This window comes from Crinia signifera, chromosome 3 (assembly GCF_055691185.1).
Source record: "Crinia signifera chromosome 3, ASM5569118v1, whole genome shotgun sequence".
NCBI classification, from domain to species: Eukaryota; Metazoa; Chordata; class Amphibia; order Anura; family Myobatrachidae; genus Crinia; species Crinia signifera.
The window spans coordinates 18306834-18326386 of NC_139219.1; the positions used below are offsets into that span (position 1 = coordinate 18306834).

General features: G+C 40.3%; 1 protein-coding gene across 9 annotated transcripts in view; it reads right to left on the minus strand.

Moving 5' to 3' along the window:
* The window catches only part of DNAH8 (dynein axonemal heavy chain 8), a 358983-nt gene that overhangs the window by 225070 nt on the left and 114360 nt on the right, over positions 1-19553 (minus strand). For all 9 annotated transcript variants that reach the window (XR_014471558.1, XR_014471559.1, XM_083175420.1 and 6 more), the window contains 6 exons: positions 9720-9855; positions 7370-7557; positions 5046-5126; positions 4843-4959; positions 2546-2665; positions 1717-1858 (listed from right to left, as the gene is read on the minus strand). Coding sequence is in view for 7 of the 9 variants with exons in the window: in XM_083175420.1 (XP_083031546.1) it covers positions 1717-1858; positions 2546-2665; positions 4843-4959; positions 5046-5126; positions 7370-7557; positions 9720-9855 (784 nt within the window). In the remaining 2 variants the exon portion in view is untranslated. The remainder of the gene's footprint in view (positions 1-1716; positions 1859-2545; positions 2666-4842; positions 4960-5045; positions 5127-7369; positions 7558-9719; positions 9856-19553) is intronic.

Genomic DNA, 19553 nt, shown 5'->3' on the forward strand with positions numbered 1-19553 from the left:
TCACCGCTGGCACACACCTACAGATCGGACCAACACCCATGACTGTTTGGGCATTTCTAGGTAGTAGTGCTCTGTTTAAAAGTAACAGGGCCAATAACATTTACTGTAGGACAAATACTGGTGGTTTACGGTCATCCTGACTAAACCATAGGGGACAAGTGTTTATAGTGGCTCTCCAAATTTGTGTAATAATGAAACATGGACCATGCTGAACTATATTTTCAATTATCACAAATTTATCAAGTGTCATTTTCCTTTGCATTTTATATAATAGGTTCGTGTTTGGCTCACTCTTTGGCCTTTAATCAGATCTGATCGCAGTACAAATTTGTTTGGAAAATGGGCAAAACCATGTGCACTGCAGGTGGGGCAGATGTAACATGTGCAGAGAGAGTTAGATTTGTGTGAGTTATTTTGTTTCTGTGCAGGGCAAATATTGGCTGAATTATTTTTACACTGCAATTTAGATTTCGGCCCAGACAGGGTGTAGCTTGGATGGGGAGACCCTTTTATTGGGAAAGGGGGGGTCCCCACTCCCCCAGGGTCCTGGGCTGACCAATCAGAGGTTAATGCTTTGGCCGGGGTAATCTATATGAAAAGTTTCCCCCTGCTTTGGCATTATCCTGCTGACTGTTTGGGCCTGGTTCTGGTTGTCAAAATACAGGGGACCCCTATTAATTTTGTCCCCCTGAATTTCTACAACCAGGACTGGTTCAATGAACCCATGGCTGGTTATAGCTAGATGGAGGACCCCACAACGTTTTCTTTATTTTTTTCTAAATTTATATCTGACTGATCCGTGCGATGCTAGCGCATCAGACATATAAATGTAAATACGGCGGCCTAATTTCGAAAGGCTACGACATTGGAAAATACAAATATGGAGAATATGACAGCATCGTAAATTTGCAGTATACTCCATTCCTATTTGTGCTGGCGGTATATGGCTGATCCCGTTAATACGGGGATCGGCCGTATACGGTCGTTCTTAGTAAATTTTCCCCTTTGTGTCTACTGAGAGGTTAAAGATACATATATTTACGCATTTATCACAAATGCGTAAATATATGAAAAAGCTGACAAAAAAAAGCTGTCAGTTGGACAGCGAAACATGTCAGGGAGCACCTGCTGATTTTAATTGGGCATCTTTGGTCTGACCCCCACCACTCATCTTTACTACAAGTATTTGGAGACTGACTACCCCAACTCCGCAATACCTGGGCCTTAAAGCTGTATTATCAATTTGGGAACCACCACCTGCAAATTTAGGATTACAATTCTGCATTATTGTTGAGGACTCCTCACACTCCATCAGGGGCTCTAACAGCATCCTCCAGCGTGAAACAAGAATCCGGCAAGGTTCAATGGACCCCAACTATCTCCAGCTATTTAAGGATTGATCCCAAGATTGTCCTAACTCCACCTACGTCTCCCCACCCTGGGTGAAACGTTACTTCAGACCATAAGTATCAGACCCTTTTTTCCAAAACCTTTTTATTTTTATACCAATGTACATTTTATTTTATTTTTCTGTACTACTTGATATTCTGTGCAATACATTGTGTCTAAATGTTAATATACCAACCTAGTGCACTGCACAAGTTGATCATTTTACTATAGAAATACATTTTTCATGTTATAAATTTATCTCAAACCAATTATTGCTCATAGCGCTCCACCCACTCCCTTCTTTTTATCACAAATCGGACTCATTACCTGGTTCTGTCTGGGTTTTCTCCATTGGTTTTGTGTGTCTGACATCACATACAGTTTCAAAAATACAGCAAAGCTCTGTGACAGCTTGTTCTATTTGTTTACTCTTGTGGTTTATTATTTCTGCTCTCTCTTTTGTATAAACCTGAAACATTATAGTAGATTAATGAAAATGTAGAACCCTAGAAATTAAATATTGCAGTAGGTGTTTGCATATAACTAAGCAATATATAGAACCAACATTATTAGGTAGTGACATATTACACATACATTGAGGTATTCAGTTTGGATGTACACACTGGGGGTTGAGGCACTGAGGTGGAATGAAGCTAGGTGGTGATGGCGAGCCACATATTCTGTGTGGGAAAGGGGTGGGATCTGCCCACACAGGGCGGAATGGGCAGGTGTGAGGACACCTGAGGTCTGCAGGGGAGTGTCATTCTGGAACCCTCACAGTGAGGAGTCTGTCTGAGATTACATGAAGGGATAGGGGGATTTGAGCAACTCTTAATCCACAGATGCCATGAGGTTAGTTCTAAAGAGATGCAAATGTGTACTTACAGTCAAGTTGGCTATATCAACAAGAATATGTATAGGGGTGGGGTGGTCTCAGAATATGGACAAAGATCCATGTGTCTTTCTATCTAATGTTGCCAACCTAAGTGCAGCTGTGAATCAGCCCCTGTGATTACTGGAATGGCTAGCATTATGAAAGGACTCGGGCAAGACAGAAGGGGTGACATTTAGTCAGAAGTGAACAGCAGCAGCATTCTGTGTAGTCCATATACAGTACGATGTGTTTCACACAGTGAGATAACATGTAATACCCTACCTCATTAGCAGCAATCAGGTTTTGTAATGTGGTTGGACCATAATCCGGCAAGGAGATCAAAACACTCTCTGCTATCTCCTCTAGGACCATATTGATGCGGGTTGCACAGATATCATTCACCTGAAAGCAGAATTTTTTTTCTGACTATTATATATATATTCTATATATATTCTGGGAGCAGAGGGTAGGGAAAGGCAGACCCGAGACTGTCAGACACACATGGGACCTGAGTCGGTGGTCGGACCTGCTAGCCGACCGACCTCCCTTCCAGTGGCCGGCTGGGCGGGAAGCAGGGTTGCATGCAATCCATCACAACAAATTGTGATGGATCGCATGCAGTCCTGTTGCATGGGAAGGTCTCGGGTGGCTCGCAGGGTATTGGCCAGAGGTCACAGCTCACAGGTAGGGAATTGAGTAGGCTAGAGGCTGTGGAATAGCATAGCACCTTATCTCGGGTTATTAGTCTTGTCCTTAAAGTAGGAGACAAATTCCTGTGCGCTGATGGTAGCTGGTGGGGGAAGTGGGGAATAGTACAGAAGTGACTTAAATGTGTTAAAAAGTCTCTTGGGGTTGGTGGCATGAGAAGAGATGAGAGAATAGAAGTATGTTTGCTTGGCAGTGTCGAAAGCATTGCAGTAGGAGTGGTAGATAGTCTTATATGTGAGATCAGTCAGATTCCGAGATTTATGCCACGTTGTTTTGTTAATTTGGAGTGCCATATCTGGCATCTAAGCCTTCGTTGATGTATTGGGAAGCTGGAGCCACTTTGTCAAGAGTCTGGTATAGGTGAGAAACAGCAGAGTCAGGAGAGGTAATTATTTCTGTGGGTTAGAGGAGGCTTGCGTGATTTCAGTATCAATGAGCTTGGGCTAGGCTGACCTTCCTAGCAAGATGCTCATCGTCTGCTGATACGCCCTGTCAGTCCCTCCATTGGTTGCCTGTATTTTACCATATTTAATATAAAACACTTCTACTCACATATAAAGCTATTAACCATACTGCACCAGCATATATCTCTGTACTTATCACAAAATATCTCCCATCTTGACCACTGCTCTGTGTCTCCCTCCTGCACGGATCACTAGCTCCCATTCACTATTACAGGACTTCCATCGGGTTGCTCCCATCCTATGGAATGCCCTTTTATGCACAGTAAGACTCTCCACTAGCCTCCAAACTATCAAGCGTTCCCTGAAAACTCACCTCTTCAGGCAAGCCTATCATATTTAAGTTCTACACGCATAACCCTCTGAGGCACTTATGTATTATATAGCTTCCATTCTGGACTTGCAACTTGGTGGGACTGCTATGCTATTACTGATGCCTGTCCTTGTGTTTCCCCCTATATACCTATAGATTGTAAGCTTGCAGCAGGGCTCTCCTACCTCCATGTATGTCTGTTGTTACCCAGGTTGTTCTATCCCTGTCCACAATTTTAAAGAGTAAACTTAATTTTCTGCGCTAAATAAGAAACTGTAAATAAATAGTATTTATTAGATATGGGGAATCTTCTGTGCTTGGTGAGGATGATCTATCTTGGGGACGGGTCTTTTGTGTTGTGAGGTCTACAGTATAGTGGGGGAAATTGTATGTGAATACTGACGAAAGGGGGTGTGATGTGAGGTGAAAACTGAGGAAGGGTTGAGAAGCTGTGATGTGGTGAAGAGGTGTTCTGGATCTGCCCATGGCCAATGGCTACCATAATGCACAATAATTACTATTGATATTAACTTGTATTATTTATTTTGAATGGTCAGTCAGAAAATAGTGTAACAAGTGTTTCCCAGTGGAAAAAATGAAGATCATTTTTTTAAAAAGGACATAAAGGAGTTAGCAAAGTTTTAAAGTGGTAGTAAGTAAAAAGAAAGTAACAAATGTCAGGTGACTGAGAAAGGGAAAGGGGTTATGGGTAAGAGGAGGAGACAATGGGGAGAAGGCACAAAAATAGTAGATACAGTATATGAGAAGCATCCAAAAATAACAGTAAATAAAAGCAAAGGGATGACAGCAAAATACTGGAGAAGAAACGACATTTGCTGCCCATGGGTCCACATGTTAGATTAGCACTCAGGAGACCGGGGTGTATGCTCTGCAAACAAGCAGGGATCCAAAACCTAGGTAAAAACATGTCTTTAATCGTGCCCGTAATAAGTAATTTCCTCCATTGCTGCAACATGCCAAATGTGGGTCTAAAGTGCAGAGGGCAGTGGGGTTGTGGTCTTTCTCTAATTTATTGTAATCAGAGATTTTACATCTGACCGCATGCAAGGACATATTAATGGGAAATGTGATATTACCTTTGTAAAGAAGCGATCCAGTGCATACATTTTTGACTCAACTTCTGCAAAGAAACTTTCCAATGTAAGAGATGACCATGTTAAAAATATAAGACCTCGACTTAAAACGGTCTCCACCTAAAAATAAAATAATCAGATAATATTAACCTGAGACTAATAGCTTCAAAAGTATTTATTAAACTATACAATCATTTCCTCCTTACCTTTCTTATTTTTCCAGCCATTACATTTACGAAGGCAGGGTGCACCTGATCGCAAAGGGCTTCATACATCTTCAGGAAACCCTGCTTACGGACAGAAAAGCTGGAAGTTACATTTTCCCAACAGCTAAAGCTGCTCCATTTAATAATGCTGTATTTGATTATATGAAGCTTCTTGGGGAAAAAGGTTTGTACTTATTTCCTAGCACGGCGCCCGTCTCATTGATTGTATGCCTTACTTAAGGCATACAATCAATACAATTGAAACGATTTTTTAATTGTATGGATCTCATCTTATGCATCTCATGGATCTTATGCATCTATAGGATGCATGAGATCCATAAGATGCTATAAGCTAAAAATTGTGAGCCCCCAATAGCCATTGTTAACGCCACCAGCACTATCAACGCCAACCCGAAGCGTGGCGAGCGCAGCGAGCGGCGGCGGTACGCGTCCTCCGACCTTTTCATACCCCCACTATCCAAGTCGGCGTGGAGTTAATGTTATAAAGTGTGGCGAGCGCAGCGAGCCACCGAGCCGAAGCGTGGCGAGCATAGCGAGCCCCGCAAGGGGACGCGGACTACTTCATATGTATTCCGCGTCCCCTCGCCACGCTTCGGGCTCGCCACACTATATAAAATCAACTCCACGCCGACGTGGATAGTGTGGGTATGAAAAGGTCGGAGGACGCGTACCGCCGCCCCTCGCGGGCTCGCTGCGCTCGCCACGCTTCGGGTTGGCGTCAATAGTGGGGTGGCGTTAACAATGGGGGGGGCAGCAATTAAAATTGGGGTTGTGGGGGCTTTTTACATTGGAATAAATGTAAAATTGGGTCTCAGGGACCATTTCACATTGATTCCAATTTAAAAATCTCGTCGATTGCGTTGATGCATCTCATCTCATGCATCTTATGCCGCACAAACACATAAGATGCATGCAATGCTTGCAATGTAAAAATCTCGTAGATCGCTTCGATTGCATCATCGCATGCATCTTATGCCGCACAAACACATAAGATGCATGAGATGCTTGAGATATCAGCCCCACACATACAATCTAGATCGTGGGCGCCGTGCTAGGAAATAAGTACCAAAAGGTTTTATATTGTATATACATGTACAACAAAAGTAAACAAACTGCAAGCGGGGGAGTAAAATGAAAACCACAGTAGGAGATACAATTTAAGTTTATACAGTAGTTCAGTAGGTGGCCATACATCTACAGATCGATTGTCAGATTGGGCTGGTTGTAAAAACCTGGTAATGGATGACAGTTTTTGGCAGTTTTCCAACATTTCAAAGCAAATGGTCAACTGTCATTTACTCTCAGCCATTACCAGGTTTTTGTTCCAACCACCCCAATCTGATAATCGATCTGTAGATGTATGGCCAGCTTTAGTTGTGGGCATCAGTTACAGTACTGCACTGGACGAGCACCAGAAGGTGCTACTAACAGACCAAATATCACACAGACAAAAGTCACAACACTAAAGGCCCCCATACATTAGGACGACTTGTCTGGGGGTTTGTTCACCTGTTTCCCTTCACCATTCAAGTAAATTACAATTGGGAATAGTAACCTGAAGCATGACAAGCAATGCAAGCCATGTGGGGGGGGGACGGGGGACGGGACGTTGTACAATTATTTTGTCCAAACACTATAAAATGGACAAATATATGCAAATAAAACATGAAAAACATGTCAGTCAATCTAATGACGGCAGTTTGACCCTGTCAAACAGAGTTGGCCTTTTACCTATTGACCTTTTCACTCTTATAGGGTCACCCTTTTAACTCATACAGGATTGCCGTATTGACTGTAAATCTAGTTACTGTAGATCTAATGATACACACTGTCCTGGAATAATTCATAATTAACTTATTAAAGCCCATATCTAAATTGATTTCTTCCAGTGTTGAATGTTATAGTTCTTTCAATATATAAGCTATACAAATCACAAAGGCTAAAGGTGCCCATACACGGTGCGATGAACTCCGTGATTTTAATACTAGAGTGCATTGTATCTAGTACAAAAAGCATACAATGTGCTACAGCACCGTGGTTTTTGTACTGATACGATGCAATCTAGTACTAAAAGCACAGGCTGGACAGACTTTATAAGTGCTGTGCGATGGGATGTGCACGGGAGTACGCATCTCACCTTGCTGATATTAGCCAGGGTGCTGGAGTAATCGGGAATACTAAATAACTATCTCCTGGTGTCATACAGTATACCTAGATCCTCCTGGATAGTGGAGTTTTTAGGAAAATTGAAACCCAAAATGAGTATTAAATAATTTAAGCTTTCCATAGTATAATTGCTTTACCTCTATTTGGAGCTTATTTGACTTAAGTGTCGTTTCCATGCTCAGAAGTCTCTTGGCTTGCTCTGGGACCTCTAACCCCAGTTGTAGCATGCACTTTGTTTCTCGTATAGATTCTAGAATTTTAGGATCAAAATTCACAAGCATCTTCCGTGTCTCTGGGTGACGAATCATCAATGTGGCCTGCAGTGCTTCAAACAAAAGGAGACAAGTGTGTAAGAATCTGCCAACAAAAATGCTAGTTGAGAAAACTCAGCAGCACATAGGTAGCTTGAGAAAGGTATCAAAATACTTCTCATGATACCGTTACTGGGATACCCAGCCCTCAAACACATAAATAAGGTGGGTGACAATAACAAACAGAGAAACAATGGTGTGGGGTATGGAAGGCGGATGAATAACATATATTAGCCAACATTGTTGGATTGATTAATCCTGTGATATAATAGTGGTGAACGAAGATTATGTACCCAGAATAGATTTTGAACCATAAATGGAAAACATAAAGATTCATCAATTAAAAACAGAAGCTATGATATGGGGGATCTGGCTATAGCAATATGGGGGTGGCTGTCATTGGATCTATAATGGGTGCATCCATATATTTTTTCCCAGAGATTGGGTAGTGGAGAAGTAATTGGGAACATGGAATGGCCGCAATGATTCCCAGAGACCTGTGCATGCCAGAGCCATTGTCTCCTGCACTCCAGGAGAGGAGGGGGTAGCAACAGTCTGCGGATTGGGCCCTCTCCTACTTTAAACAATCGGGTAAATAGATAGGATAACCAGAGCTTTTAGCAGAACCTGCTTGTGAACAGGAAACCCAAAGACAGGTGAAACTCCTTAGTGGGTCAGTAGAACCACACTTACTTTTCAGTCCTGTCTCGAGTTCACATAGCAGTTTCTTTGAATAAACAGGTAAATGGATCTCCCCCTTCCAGGGCAGACACTTAATTTAAAATCCCTTCATGAATGCACTGAAAGGTATCTTTTTGAACTTCTCTTTAACACATCAATATTCGGCAAAAATATGAGTGACACTTGCATTAACATTCAGACTTGCATGCCCATAACGGTTTCTTTTCAAATGAATCTCCGGTATCCAAGGTGTAAAGCATGAACTATTTATTAACAAGACAAATGTACAGGAACCGGGGATACAGCCCCTGAATTGATGTTCCGTCCACCGGCGCTGCAGACGCTGAAGTGGAAAGTTCACAGTTGGGTCCCGGTCTCCGTGTATGACGCTGGTGTGTGGTGCGCCAGCCTGCACAGCACTAGAAAATAAACTGTTATGGGCATGCGAGTCTGAATGTTAATGTAAGTGTCACTCATATTTTTGCCGAATATTGATGTGTTAAAGAGAAGTTCAAAAAGATACCTTTCAGTGCATTCGTGAAGGGATTTTAAAGTAAGTGTCCATTTACCTGTTTATTCAAAGAAACTGCTATGTGAACTCGAAACAGGACTGAAAAGTAAGTGTGGTTCTACTGACCCACTAAGGAGTTTCACCTGTCTTTGGGTTTCCTGTTCACAAGCAGGTTCTGCTAAAAGCGCTGGTTATCCTATCTATTTACCCGATTGTTTGAAATTTGGAGAAGTGGATGGTCTCCACAGGATAGACGCAGCTGCTCCCCACTAGCGCCAGTTTTTCATCAAAAATCTTTTTTTCCTCTCCTACTCTAGACCACCCCTGGAAATGGTACTTCTGTTTAATGGCGAAAGTGCAATTAGAAGACAAATACATAAACAAATTCATATTTGACAAGTGAATCAGCTAAAATATATCCAAACTGTATTATTACATTATTATTATTATTATTATTATTATTATTACTACTATTATAATTATTATTATTAATCATAATAGTTGCAGAGTAAATTGATGATCCTGGAAATTGCAAGTGAATGACTGTTGCTGTACGAAAATAATAAATAAAAAATAAATAAATACTGAAAATATAGATCAGAGTTTAGTATCTTTGATCCAATAAGATAAGTTCTCTCTGTAAAGTCTATCACTTACTAACAAGGTGTTGCGACAAACTTGCCGGTAATCATTACATGTAAAAAATTATGGAGAATTCTATTTTAAAACAAGGACAGGCTGATTTATTAAGCCTCGCGAAGTGATAAAGTAATCGGTAATAACGCAGCAGCCAATAGGCTCCTAACTGCCAAGTTCCAGGCTGGGTTTGACAAATGACAAGAGCTGAGAAAGGAGTTCTTTTGTTTGTTTTTTATTGGACTGTCGACTTTTTTACTGTCGACCCATCAACGGCATAGGAAGAAAGCTGCAAGCATGTATTAGGACACTACACATGTAAGAACTTACCCTGGTGTAGTCACTTACCGTACTCCAGCTGGGGGAGGTCTTTAAGCCATACTCTATAATGTAAGTCCTCAAATTCCACCAATTCATAGGCTATTTTATTGAATAGGTGAATAACTGCTTTGCCCTCTACGCTTGACAGCAGATCAGAGTTTTTCTAAGGAAATAAAAGAGAACTGTTACAACTAATAAGTAAGAAAAACAAATGGCGCTCTGCTCTATTTGCCCCAAAATTATTTGTATCAATCCGTTTGGTAATCGGATTTAAATTTTATACCAGGTTACACTCGGAGGTAAAGAGGTATAAGACACTTTGTCTAAAATTTAACCCCCGTGTGTACAAGGTTCAGGCAGCGTGAGAAGGAATAGCCAATTCCTAATGTGAAGACATAAGACAAGAAAGGGGGATACACGCGCTAGAATCAATGTATATAAAGAAAAAAAAATATATAATATGTAAAAAAGTTTTAATTTTATATATATATAAAAATATATATTGCACTGGCCAGTGACATTTGATAAATAAAAATCACAATTAAATATAAAAATTATAAGTAAATACAAAACATATTAAGGGCTGCACATTTTAAAAACATAGGATCATCATGTCTAGGCAGACTCGTTTTGATACTCCAAAGTGGTTTCTTGTTAACTGATGTCTGGCCAGACAGAAATGAGCAAAAAATGAAAAAATGTTTAAAATGCAAAAAACGAAATAAAGGAAAAAATTTTTTTTTTTTTTTTTGTTGAAAGTCAATAATGAATAAAAGTCTCAGGGTTCCAAACTGCTACTGTCGTACTGCTATATTTGAGGCAGTAATTAGCTTTGAAATAAACCAGTACTTGCTTTTTGGGTTATTCGACAGGCAGGTAGGGAATCCGATTCTGGAGCTCCAGAAAGTGTAGAGGAGGTATTTTGAAAAGCTGTATGACGCGTTTCTCCGCCTCCTGTGTAGGTATCAGCGGCTTCATCAGATATTCAGACGATGTGTATGAGCTGGTTTAAATAGGGAGTGTTTGTAGATCTCTAAAATGTATAGCAGCTGTGGTGCCGTCACTCTGCGTGTGATCAACCAATCATTGCGGGGGTTTGCCCAGTTCGGCCAATCTGGAGCCCGTCTTTTGGTGGGTGCGTCATGTCCTTTATCAATGTGCATCTTGTTCGGCCAATCCTTGTACTAGTTTGCCGGGTCTGGCCAATCCGGAGCCCGTACGTTTCGTAAATGCGTCATTAGCATCATGCGTTATGCGCCTCTACGTAGTCAAATGTCTTATGGGCGTATTCACCGCCCCCTTGTGCGTTCCACGTCTCTTGTTGACATTGACATCATGACACATTGATTGGTCAGAAGATGCGCTCCAAGCCTCAGAAGATGCGTTCCAAGCCTCGCTTTAGGATATTACAGACTCAGCGGCTCGTCTTATATTCAGTTATCTCCAGGCATTTCATAATTAGCATATATTATAAAGAAGTTTCTTAGGCCATTCTCCTGTCTTATTCATGGAGAGAGCGCATCTAAGGGTCAGTGGATCTCGTAAGTCTTTTATCTTATAGACCTATATCGGCCATCTTGTTTGTGGGCAAAACTGCCCTTCAGTTAGAATACAGGGCATCAAATCATTGTAATTATCTGCAATACTTTAGGACTTTATAGTTGATCTGACATAGATCACATTTATCATATGCAGCTGCACACTCTTTTAATTAAACCAGCTTGTATAGATGAAAGGTATATTTTTATATATATATTTCAGATAGACCCCTCTGAGTCGGGGTGTCTAAAGAGTTCTATATTCTCATGAAAAAACTAAAGGGAAGATAGGTGTGGATATGCAATTCAATGGAGATCTCCACTTAGGCAAGAAACCTTAGAATTAAATAGATATTTTACTACAGTGATTTTTATTTTTTTATTTTTAGTATTTTTAATAGTATAGCCACCGCATATCTGCACCACCCAGATGGACCTCTGGTGTAGTGTTTGTGGCGGTGGTGAGTATACCTTTGGGTAATTAATAATTTAAACAGTTAGAGACACCGGGAAAGAGAAGAAAAGTATACTGAAACTGAAAATGGTTGCTCATATAGACATATCTAGAATGGGATTGTCGGCTGTAGCTATGTAAAAAACCCTTATGGCTTTAGAACCCAAATAATTTGTTTTAACTAGACATATACCCATACCGACCCACCCTCACCCAAATGGACCTCTGGTGTGAAGGGAAAGTCTACATGGGCCCTATGTTCATAGTTCAGATGTTGTTAAGTTCGATCGTATCGTTCAGGCCATTGGGTACTAGAGAGCCCATACGGAAAATCCAATATGCCTCCCGTCTGTTGAGGTGGCCAAAACGATCACCACCACGACTGGTCGTTTTGACATGTTCAATTCCTATAACTGACATTCCTTCGAGAGTGCCTTTCTGACAGGAGTGACAGTGTTTAGAAAGTGGGTGGTTACGGATTCCACCCAGTATATTCCGTCTATGTTCCATAGTTCTTATATGTAAAGTGCGTGTAGTACGGCCAATGTATTGTCTACCGCACTTACAGGAGATAAGGTAAACCACATATGTTGTTTTGCAGTTTATAAATTCTTTAATATTAAATGATTCACCAGTTGTATTAGAGGTGAACTTAGTGGTTTTTCTCGGGCAGAGTTTGCAGACCGTGCAGTTGTCATTGCCACACCTATGGTGGCCTGGTGGTTTTTCTGGTAACCAATTTGTATTTTCATTTTTTATGTTTATGATTTTATTTTGAAAATGGCTTTGTGTCAATTTTCCTTTTAAATTGTCTGCTTTACGAAATGTCACTCGGTCCACAATGCCTGCCCCCTGATTAAGAAGTGTATCCTGTCGCAATATTTCAGAATTCTTGCTAATGATTGTTTTTATCTCTTTTGCATAACTATTATATTGGGTAGTGAATGAACATGTTCTATTTTTCTCTGTATCATTCGTGGTGGGGTTCGGATTGACTTTGGCTTCCTGTAAGAGGATTTGTCTTGGAATTGACTTCACTTCTGTGAGTGCTTTAGATAGAATTTCGGAAGGATAGCCTTGTTCCTCAAAAGACTTAAGTAGGGTGTTTGCTTGTCTCTCGAATGCTTCATTCGTAGAGCAATTCCGCTTTATGCGGATCAGTTGGCCCTTAGGTATATTTGCTATCCAGGGTCTCGCATGGGTGCTGTTAAAGTTTAGGTATCTGTTCTGGTCAACAGGTTTAGTATATGTCTCTGTTGTGAGCTGACCCTCCTTGATTTGGAGCGCGACATCAAGGAAACTAATTGATTGAGTGCTGTGGGTACAGGTGAGTGAGAGACTGAAATTATTAGTGTTTAAATTATCGGTGAATGTGGTTAGTGTGTTATAGTCCCCATCCCAAATAATGAAAAGATCGTCAATAAATCTGCCATAGAGGACCAGGCTGTCCCCACAGCCTGCCCCCCATACATGGACGTCCTCAAATACACCCATGTACAGGTTCGCGAAGCTGGGGGCAAACCTGGTCCCCATGGCAGTCCCCCGTGTCTGTAGATAATATTGTCTATCAAAAAGAAAATAATTGTGCTCTAAAATGAAACTTATAGAATCTAGAATGAAGGAACATAACGGAGGGGAAACCTCAGGATCTTCTATCAAATACTTTTCGATGGTTTTGAGACCTAATTGGTGTGGGATATTTGAATAGAGAGCTTCTACATCGCATGTTACTAGTTTGTACGTGTCTCTCCATTCTACATTCTTGATTAAATTAAGGAAGTGTTTAGTGTCTTTAATATGTGATTTTAATTTTAAAACGTATTTTTGTAAATAAAAATCAACAAATGAAGAAAGATTACTCGTGAGGGAACCAACACCAGAAATTATAGGACGCCCAGGTGGGGTGCTCAGTGACTTGTGTATCTTGGGGAGGTAATAGAAAGTGGGGGTAACTGGGTGTGTGATTAACAGGAAGGAAGCTGTTTCCCTTGATATCGCGCCCCCCTCAACTGCTGAGTCTAACATATGCTTGAGTTTGCTTTGGAAAAGGGTGGTGGGATTGCCATCGATCTTTCTATAGAACTCTGTGTTGTTAAGTTGTCTAGTGGATTCTGCCAAATAATCGGCTGTATTTAGTATGACAATCCCACCACCCTTGTCCGCCGGTTTAATGACAATTTCACTGTCATCATGAAGATTCTTGAGTGCCTTACGCTCGCCATTAGTGAGGTTATCTTTTAGTTGTTTCTTCTCTGCTTTTTCGCACATTTTTTTAAATTGTTCCATTGTATTGGTGTAAAAGTATTCAATGTATGGGCCTTTGTATTGAAGAGGATAAAAATTGGATTTGTTCTTAAATCGTCTATTTTTAGTGGTGTCAAATATTTTCACTTCTTCAGTATCAGTTTCTGATTGAAGGGATTCTAGGATATCTATTATTGTACTATCAGTTTGATCTAAGGTGGTGGGCATGTCTACGATTACGGTGCTGGTTGGTCCTTTAGATGCAAAGTATCTCTGTCTACTGAGGGACCTCACATACCTATTTAGGTCTACAAAGAGTTTAAAAATATTTGGCTTGTTTGCCGGAGCATAATTTAAACCTTTCCTAAGTAGAAGGGTCTCTTCATTAGATAATATTTTATTTGACAGGTTGAAAATACCTTTATCAATATTAGTTATCTCACTAGGATGCTCTTTTTTGGTCTTACTACTTCCTCTTCCTCCCCTACACCCTCTCCTTCTCTTTCTCTTATCCTCTTTAGGGTACCTCGTTGGGGTTCGTTTGTAGGTCTTATGTAGGTGGTTCGCCCCCCTAAAAAAGCCTGGCTTCTTGGGGATGCCTCAAATTCCTCCTCAGTCTCTGAGGTGATGCTACGTGGTCTTTCTGTTCTGTTGTGATACATCCTTTGTGGAGATTCATAGTCCCTTAAAGATTCAAACCTATTGTGTGTATTGTAATTTCTCCCTCTTTGAATGAATTTGGGTTTGTATTGTCTATTTGATGGGGAGTATTGTGCATTATGAACATTTGGTCTGTTTCTATAGGTTTTTGTATACAATCTTGATTGGGGTGTATCATTTGTATTTTGATTTTTATTTCTAGGTGTGGGTTTCGATACATTGGTATTTTTCCTGTAGGTGAAGATTTCACCTCTATCATAGTCCTGAAGGTCTCTATCTATTTTGTGTTCTTTCCTGGTGATTAGTTGTTGTTCGAATTTCTCTATGTTGGTGTTAACTTGTCGATCCCTCTCTGTATAACCTTCTTTATTTTCAAAGGCCCTGAGTGATGCATGCAGTTTTTCAATTTGTGTCTGTAAATCTTTCACTTTATCTTCCCTATATTTGATCAGGAGTCTCATAAGATTTTTGGAACATGCATCAAGGGCACTGTTCCAGTTGTTGGTGAACTCCTGATCATCTTTAAAAGCTGATGGCTTTATAATTCTCAGGCCTCTGGGGACCATGTCCCTATCCAAATATTTTTGAAGAGAGACCTGGTCCCACCAATGTCTGGTTTCGGCGAGGCAAAGATTTTCTAATTCGTTAAAAATACTGTGCATGTCGGAGTTCCTAATGAACTCACCTTTGTTTACACATGCTGTACCTTTCAAATATGAGCTCCTCCTCTCTATTCTTTCTGTTATGCATTTTAAAGTGGACATTTTGGGTCAATCTAGGGCTAGCGGCCTTGTAGTGGCAAGAAAAGATCAACGATTGAGTAAGAAAAACAAATGGCGCTCTGCTCTATTTGCCCCAAAATTATTTGTATCAATCCGTTTGGTAATCGGATTTAAATTTTATACCAGGTTACACTCGGCGGTAAAGAGGTATAAGACACTTTGTCTAAAATTTAACCCCCGTGTGTACAAGGTTCAGGCAGCGTGAGAAGGAATAGCCAATTCCTAATGTGAAGACATAAGACAAGAAAGGGGGATACATGCGCTAGAATCAATGTATATAAAGAAAAAAAAATATATAATATGTAAAAAAGTTTTAATTTTATATATATATAAAAATATATATTGCACTGGCCAGTGACATTTGATAAATAAAAATCACAATTAAATATAAAAATTATAAGTAAATACAAAACATATTAAGGGCTGCACATTTTAAAAACATAGGATCATCATGTCTAGGCAGACTCGTTTTGATACTCCAAAGTGGTTTCTTGTTAACTGATGTCTGGCCAGACAGAAATGAGCAAAAAATGAAAAAATGTTTAAAATGCAAAAAACGAAATAAAGGAAAATTTTTTTTTTTTTTTTTTTTTGTTGAAAGTCAATAATGAATAAAAGTCTCAGGGTTCCAAACTGCTACTGTCGTACTGCTATATTTGAGGCAGTAATTAGCTTTGAAATAAACCAGTACTTGCTTTTTGGGTTATTCGACAGGCAGGTAGGGAATCCGATTCTGGAGCTCCAGAAAGTGTAGAGGAGGTATTTTGAAAAGCTGTATGACGCGTTTCTCCGCCTCCTGTGTAGGTATCAGCGGCTTCATCAGATATTCAGACGATGTGTATGAGCTGGTTTAAATAGGGAGTGTTTGTAGATCTCTAAAATGTATAGCAGCTGTGGTGCCGTCACTCTGCGTGTGATCAACCAATCATTGCGGGGGTTTGCCCAGTTCGGCCAATCTGGAGCCCGTCTTTTGGTGGGTGCGTCATGTCCTTTATCAATGTGCATCTTGTTCGGCCAATCCTTGTACTAGTTTGCCGGGTCTGGCCAATCCGGAGCCCGTACGTTTCGTAAATGCGTCATTAGCATCATGCGTTATGCGCCTCTACGTAGTCAAATGTCTTATGGGCGTATTCACCGCCCCCTTGTGCGTTCCACGTCTCTTGTTGACATTGACATCATGACACATTGATTGGTCAGAAGATGCGCTCCAAGCCTCAGAAGATGCGTTCCAAGCCTCGCTTTAGGATATTACAGACTCAGCGGCTCGTCTTATATTCAGTTATCTCCAGGCATTTCATAATTAGCATATATTATAAAGTTTCTTAGGCCATTCTCCTGTCTTATTCATGGAGAGAGCGCATCTAAGGGTCAGTGGATCTCGTAAGTCTTTTATCTTATAGACCTATATCGGCCATCTTGTTTGTGGGCAAAACTGCCCTTCAGTTAGAATACAGGGCATCAAATCATTGTAATTATCTGCAATACTTTAGGACTTTATAGTTGATCTGACATAGATCACATTTATCATATGCAGCTGCACACTCTTTTAATTAAACCAGCTTGTATAGATGAAAGGTATATTTTTATATATATATTTCAGATAGACCCCTCTGAGTCGGGGTGTCTAAAGAGTTCTATATTCTCATGAAAAAACTAAAGGGAAGATAGGTGTGGATATGCAATTCAATGGAGATCTCCACTTAGGCAAGAAACCTTAGAATTAAATAGATATTTTACTACAGTGATTTTTATTTTTTTATTTTTAGTATTTTTAATAGTATAGCCACCGCATATCTGCACCACCCAGATGGACCTCTGGTGTAGTGTTTGTGGCGGTGGTGAGTATACCTTTGGGTAATTAATAATTTAAACAGTTAGAGACACCGGGAAAGAGAAGAAAAGTATACTGAAACTGAAAATGGTTGCTCATATAGACATATCTAGAATGGGATTGTCGGCTGTAGCTATGTAAAAAACCCTTATGGCTTTAGAACCCAAATAATTTGTTTTAACTAGACATATACCCATACCGACCCACCCTCACCCAAATGGACCTCTGGTGTGAAGGGAAAGTCTACATGGGCCCTATGTTCATAGTTCAGATGTTGTTAAGTTCGATCGTATCGTTCAGGCCATTGGGTACTAGAGAGCCCATACGGAAAATCCAATATGCCTCCCGTCTGTTGAGGTGGCCAAAACGATCACCACCACGACTGGTCGTTTTGACATGTTCAATTCCTATAACTGACATTCCTTCGAGAGTGCCTTTCTGACAGGAGTGACAGTGTTTAGAAAGTGGGTGGTTACGGATTCCACCCAGTATATTCCGTCTATGTTCCATAGTTCTTATATGTAAAGTGCGTGTAGTACGGCCAATGTATTGTCTACCGCACTTACAGGAGATAAGGTAAACCACATATGTTGTTTTGCAGTTTATAAATTCTTTAATATTAAATGATTCACCAGTTGTATTAGAGGTGAACTTAGTGGTTTTTCTCGGGCAGAGTTTGCAGACCGTGCAGTTGTCATTGCCACACCTATGGTGGCCTGGTGGTTTTTCTGGTAACCAATTTGTATTTTCATTTTTTATGTTTATGATTTTATTTTGAAAATGGCTTTGTGTCAATTTTCCTTTTAAATTGTCTGCTTTACGAAATGTCACTCGGTCCACAATGCCTGCCCCCTGATTTAGAAGTGTATCCTGTCGCAATATTTCAGAATTCTTGCTAATGATTGTTTTTATCTCTTTTGCATAACTATTATATTGGGTAGTGAATGAACATGTTCTATTTTTCTCTGTATCATTCGTGGTGGGGTTCGGATTGACTTTGGCTTCCTGTAAGAGGATTTGTCTTGGAATTGACTTCACTTCTGTGAGTGCTTTAGATAGAATTTCGGAAGGATAGCCTTGTTCCTCAAAAGACTTAAGTAGGGTGTTTGCTTGTCTCTCGAATGCTTCATTCGTAGAGCAATTCCGCTTTATGCGGATCAGTTGGCCCTTAGGTATATTTGCTATCCAGGGTCTCGCATGGGTGCTGTTAAAGTTTAGGTATCTGTTCTGGTCAACAGGTTTAGTATATGTCTCTGTTGTGAGCTGACCCTCCTTGATTTGGAGCGCGACATCAAGGAAACTAATTGATTGAGTGCTGTGGGTACAGGTGAGTGAGAGACTGAAATTATTAGTGTTTAAATTATCGGTGAATGTGGTTAGTGTGTTATAGTCCCCATCCCAAATAATGAAAAGACCAATCAATGTGTCATGATGTCAATGTCAACAAGAGACGTGGAACGCACAAGGGGGCGGTGAATACGCCCATAAGACATTTGACTACGTAGAGGCGCATAACGCATGATGCTAATGACGCATTTACGAAAAGTACGGGCTCCGGATTGGCCAGACCCGGCAAACTAGTACAAGGATTGGCCGAACAAGATGCACATTGATAAAGGACATGACGCACCCACCAAAAGACGGGCTCCAAATTGGCCGAACTGGGCAAACCCCCGCAATGATTGGTTGATCACACGCAGAGTGACGGCACCACAGCTGCTATACATTTTAGAGATCTACAAACACTCCCTATTTAAACCAGCTCATACACATCGTCTGAATATCTGATGAAGCCGCTGATACCTACACAGGAGGCGGAGAAACGCGTCATACAGCTTTTCAAAATACCTCCTCTACACTTTCTGGAGCTCCAGAATCGGATTCCCTACCTGCCTGTCGAATAACCCAAAAAGCAAGTACTGGTTTATTTCAAAGCTAAATACTGCCTCAAATATAGCAGTACGACAGTAGCAGTTTGGAACCCTGAGACTTTTATTCATTATTGACTTTCAACAAAACAATTTCGTTTTTTGCATTTTAAACATTTTTTCATTTTTTGCTCATTTCTGTCTGGCCAGACATCAGTTAACAAGAAACCACTTTGGAGTATCAAAACGAGTCTGCCTAGACATGATGATCCTATGTTTTTAAAATGTGCAGCCCTTAATATGTTTTGTATTTACTTATAATTTTTATATTTAATTGTGATTTTTATTTATCAAATGTCACTGGCCAGTGCAATATATATTTTTATATATATATAAAATTAAAACTTTTTTACATATTATATATTTTTTTTTCTTTATATACATTGATTCTAGCGCGTGTATCCCCCTTTCTTGTCTTATGTTA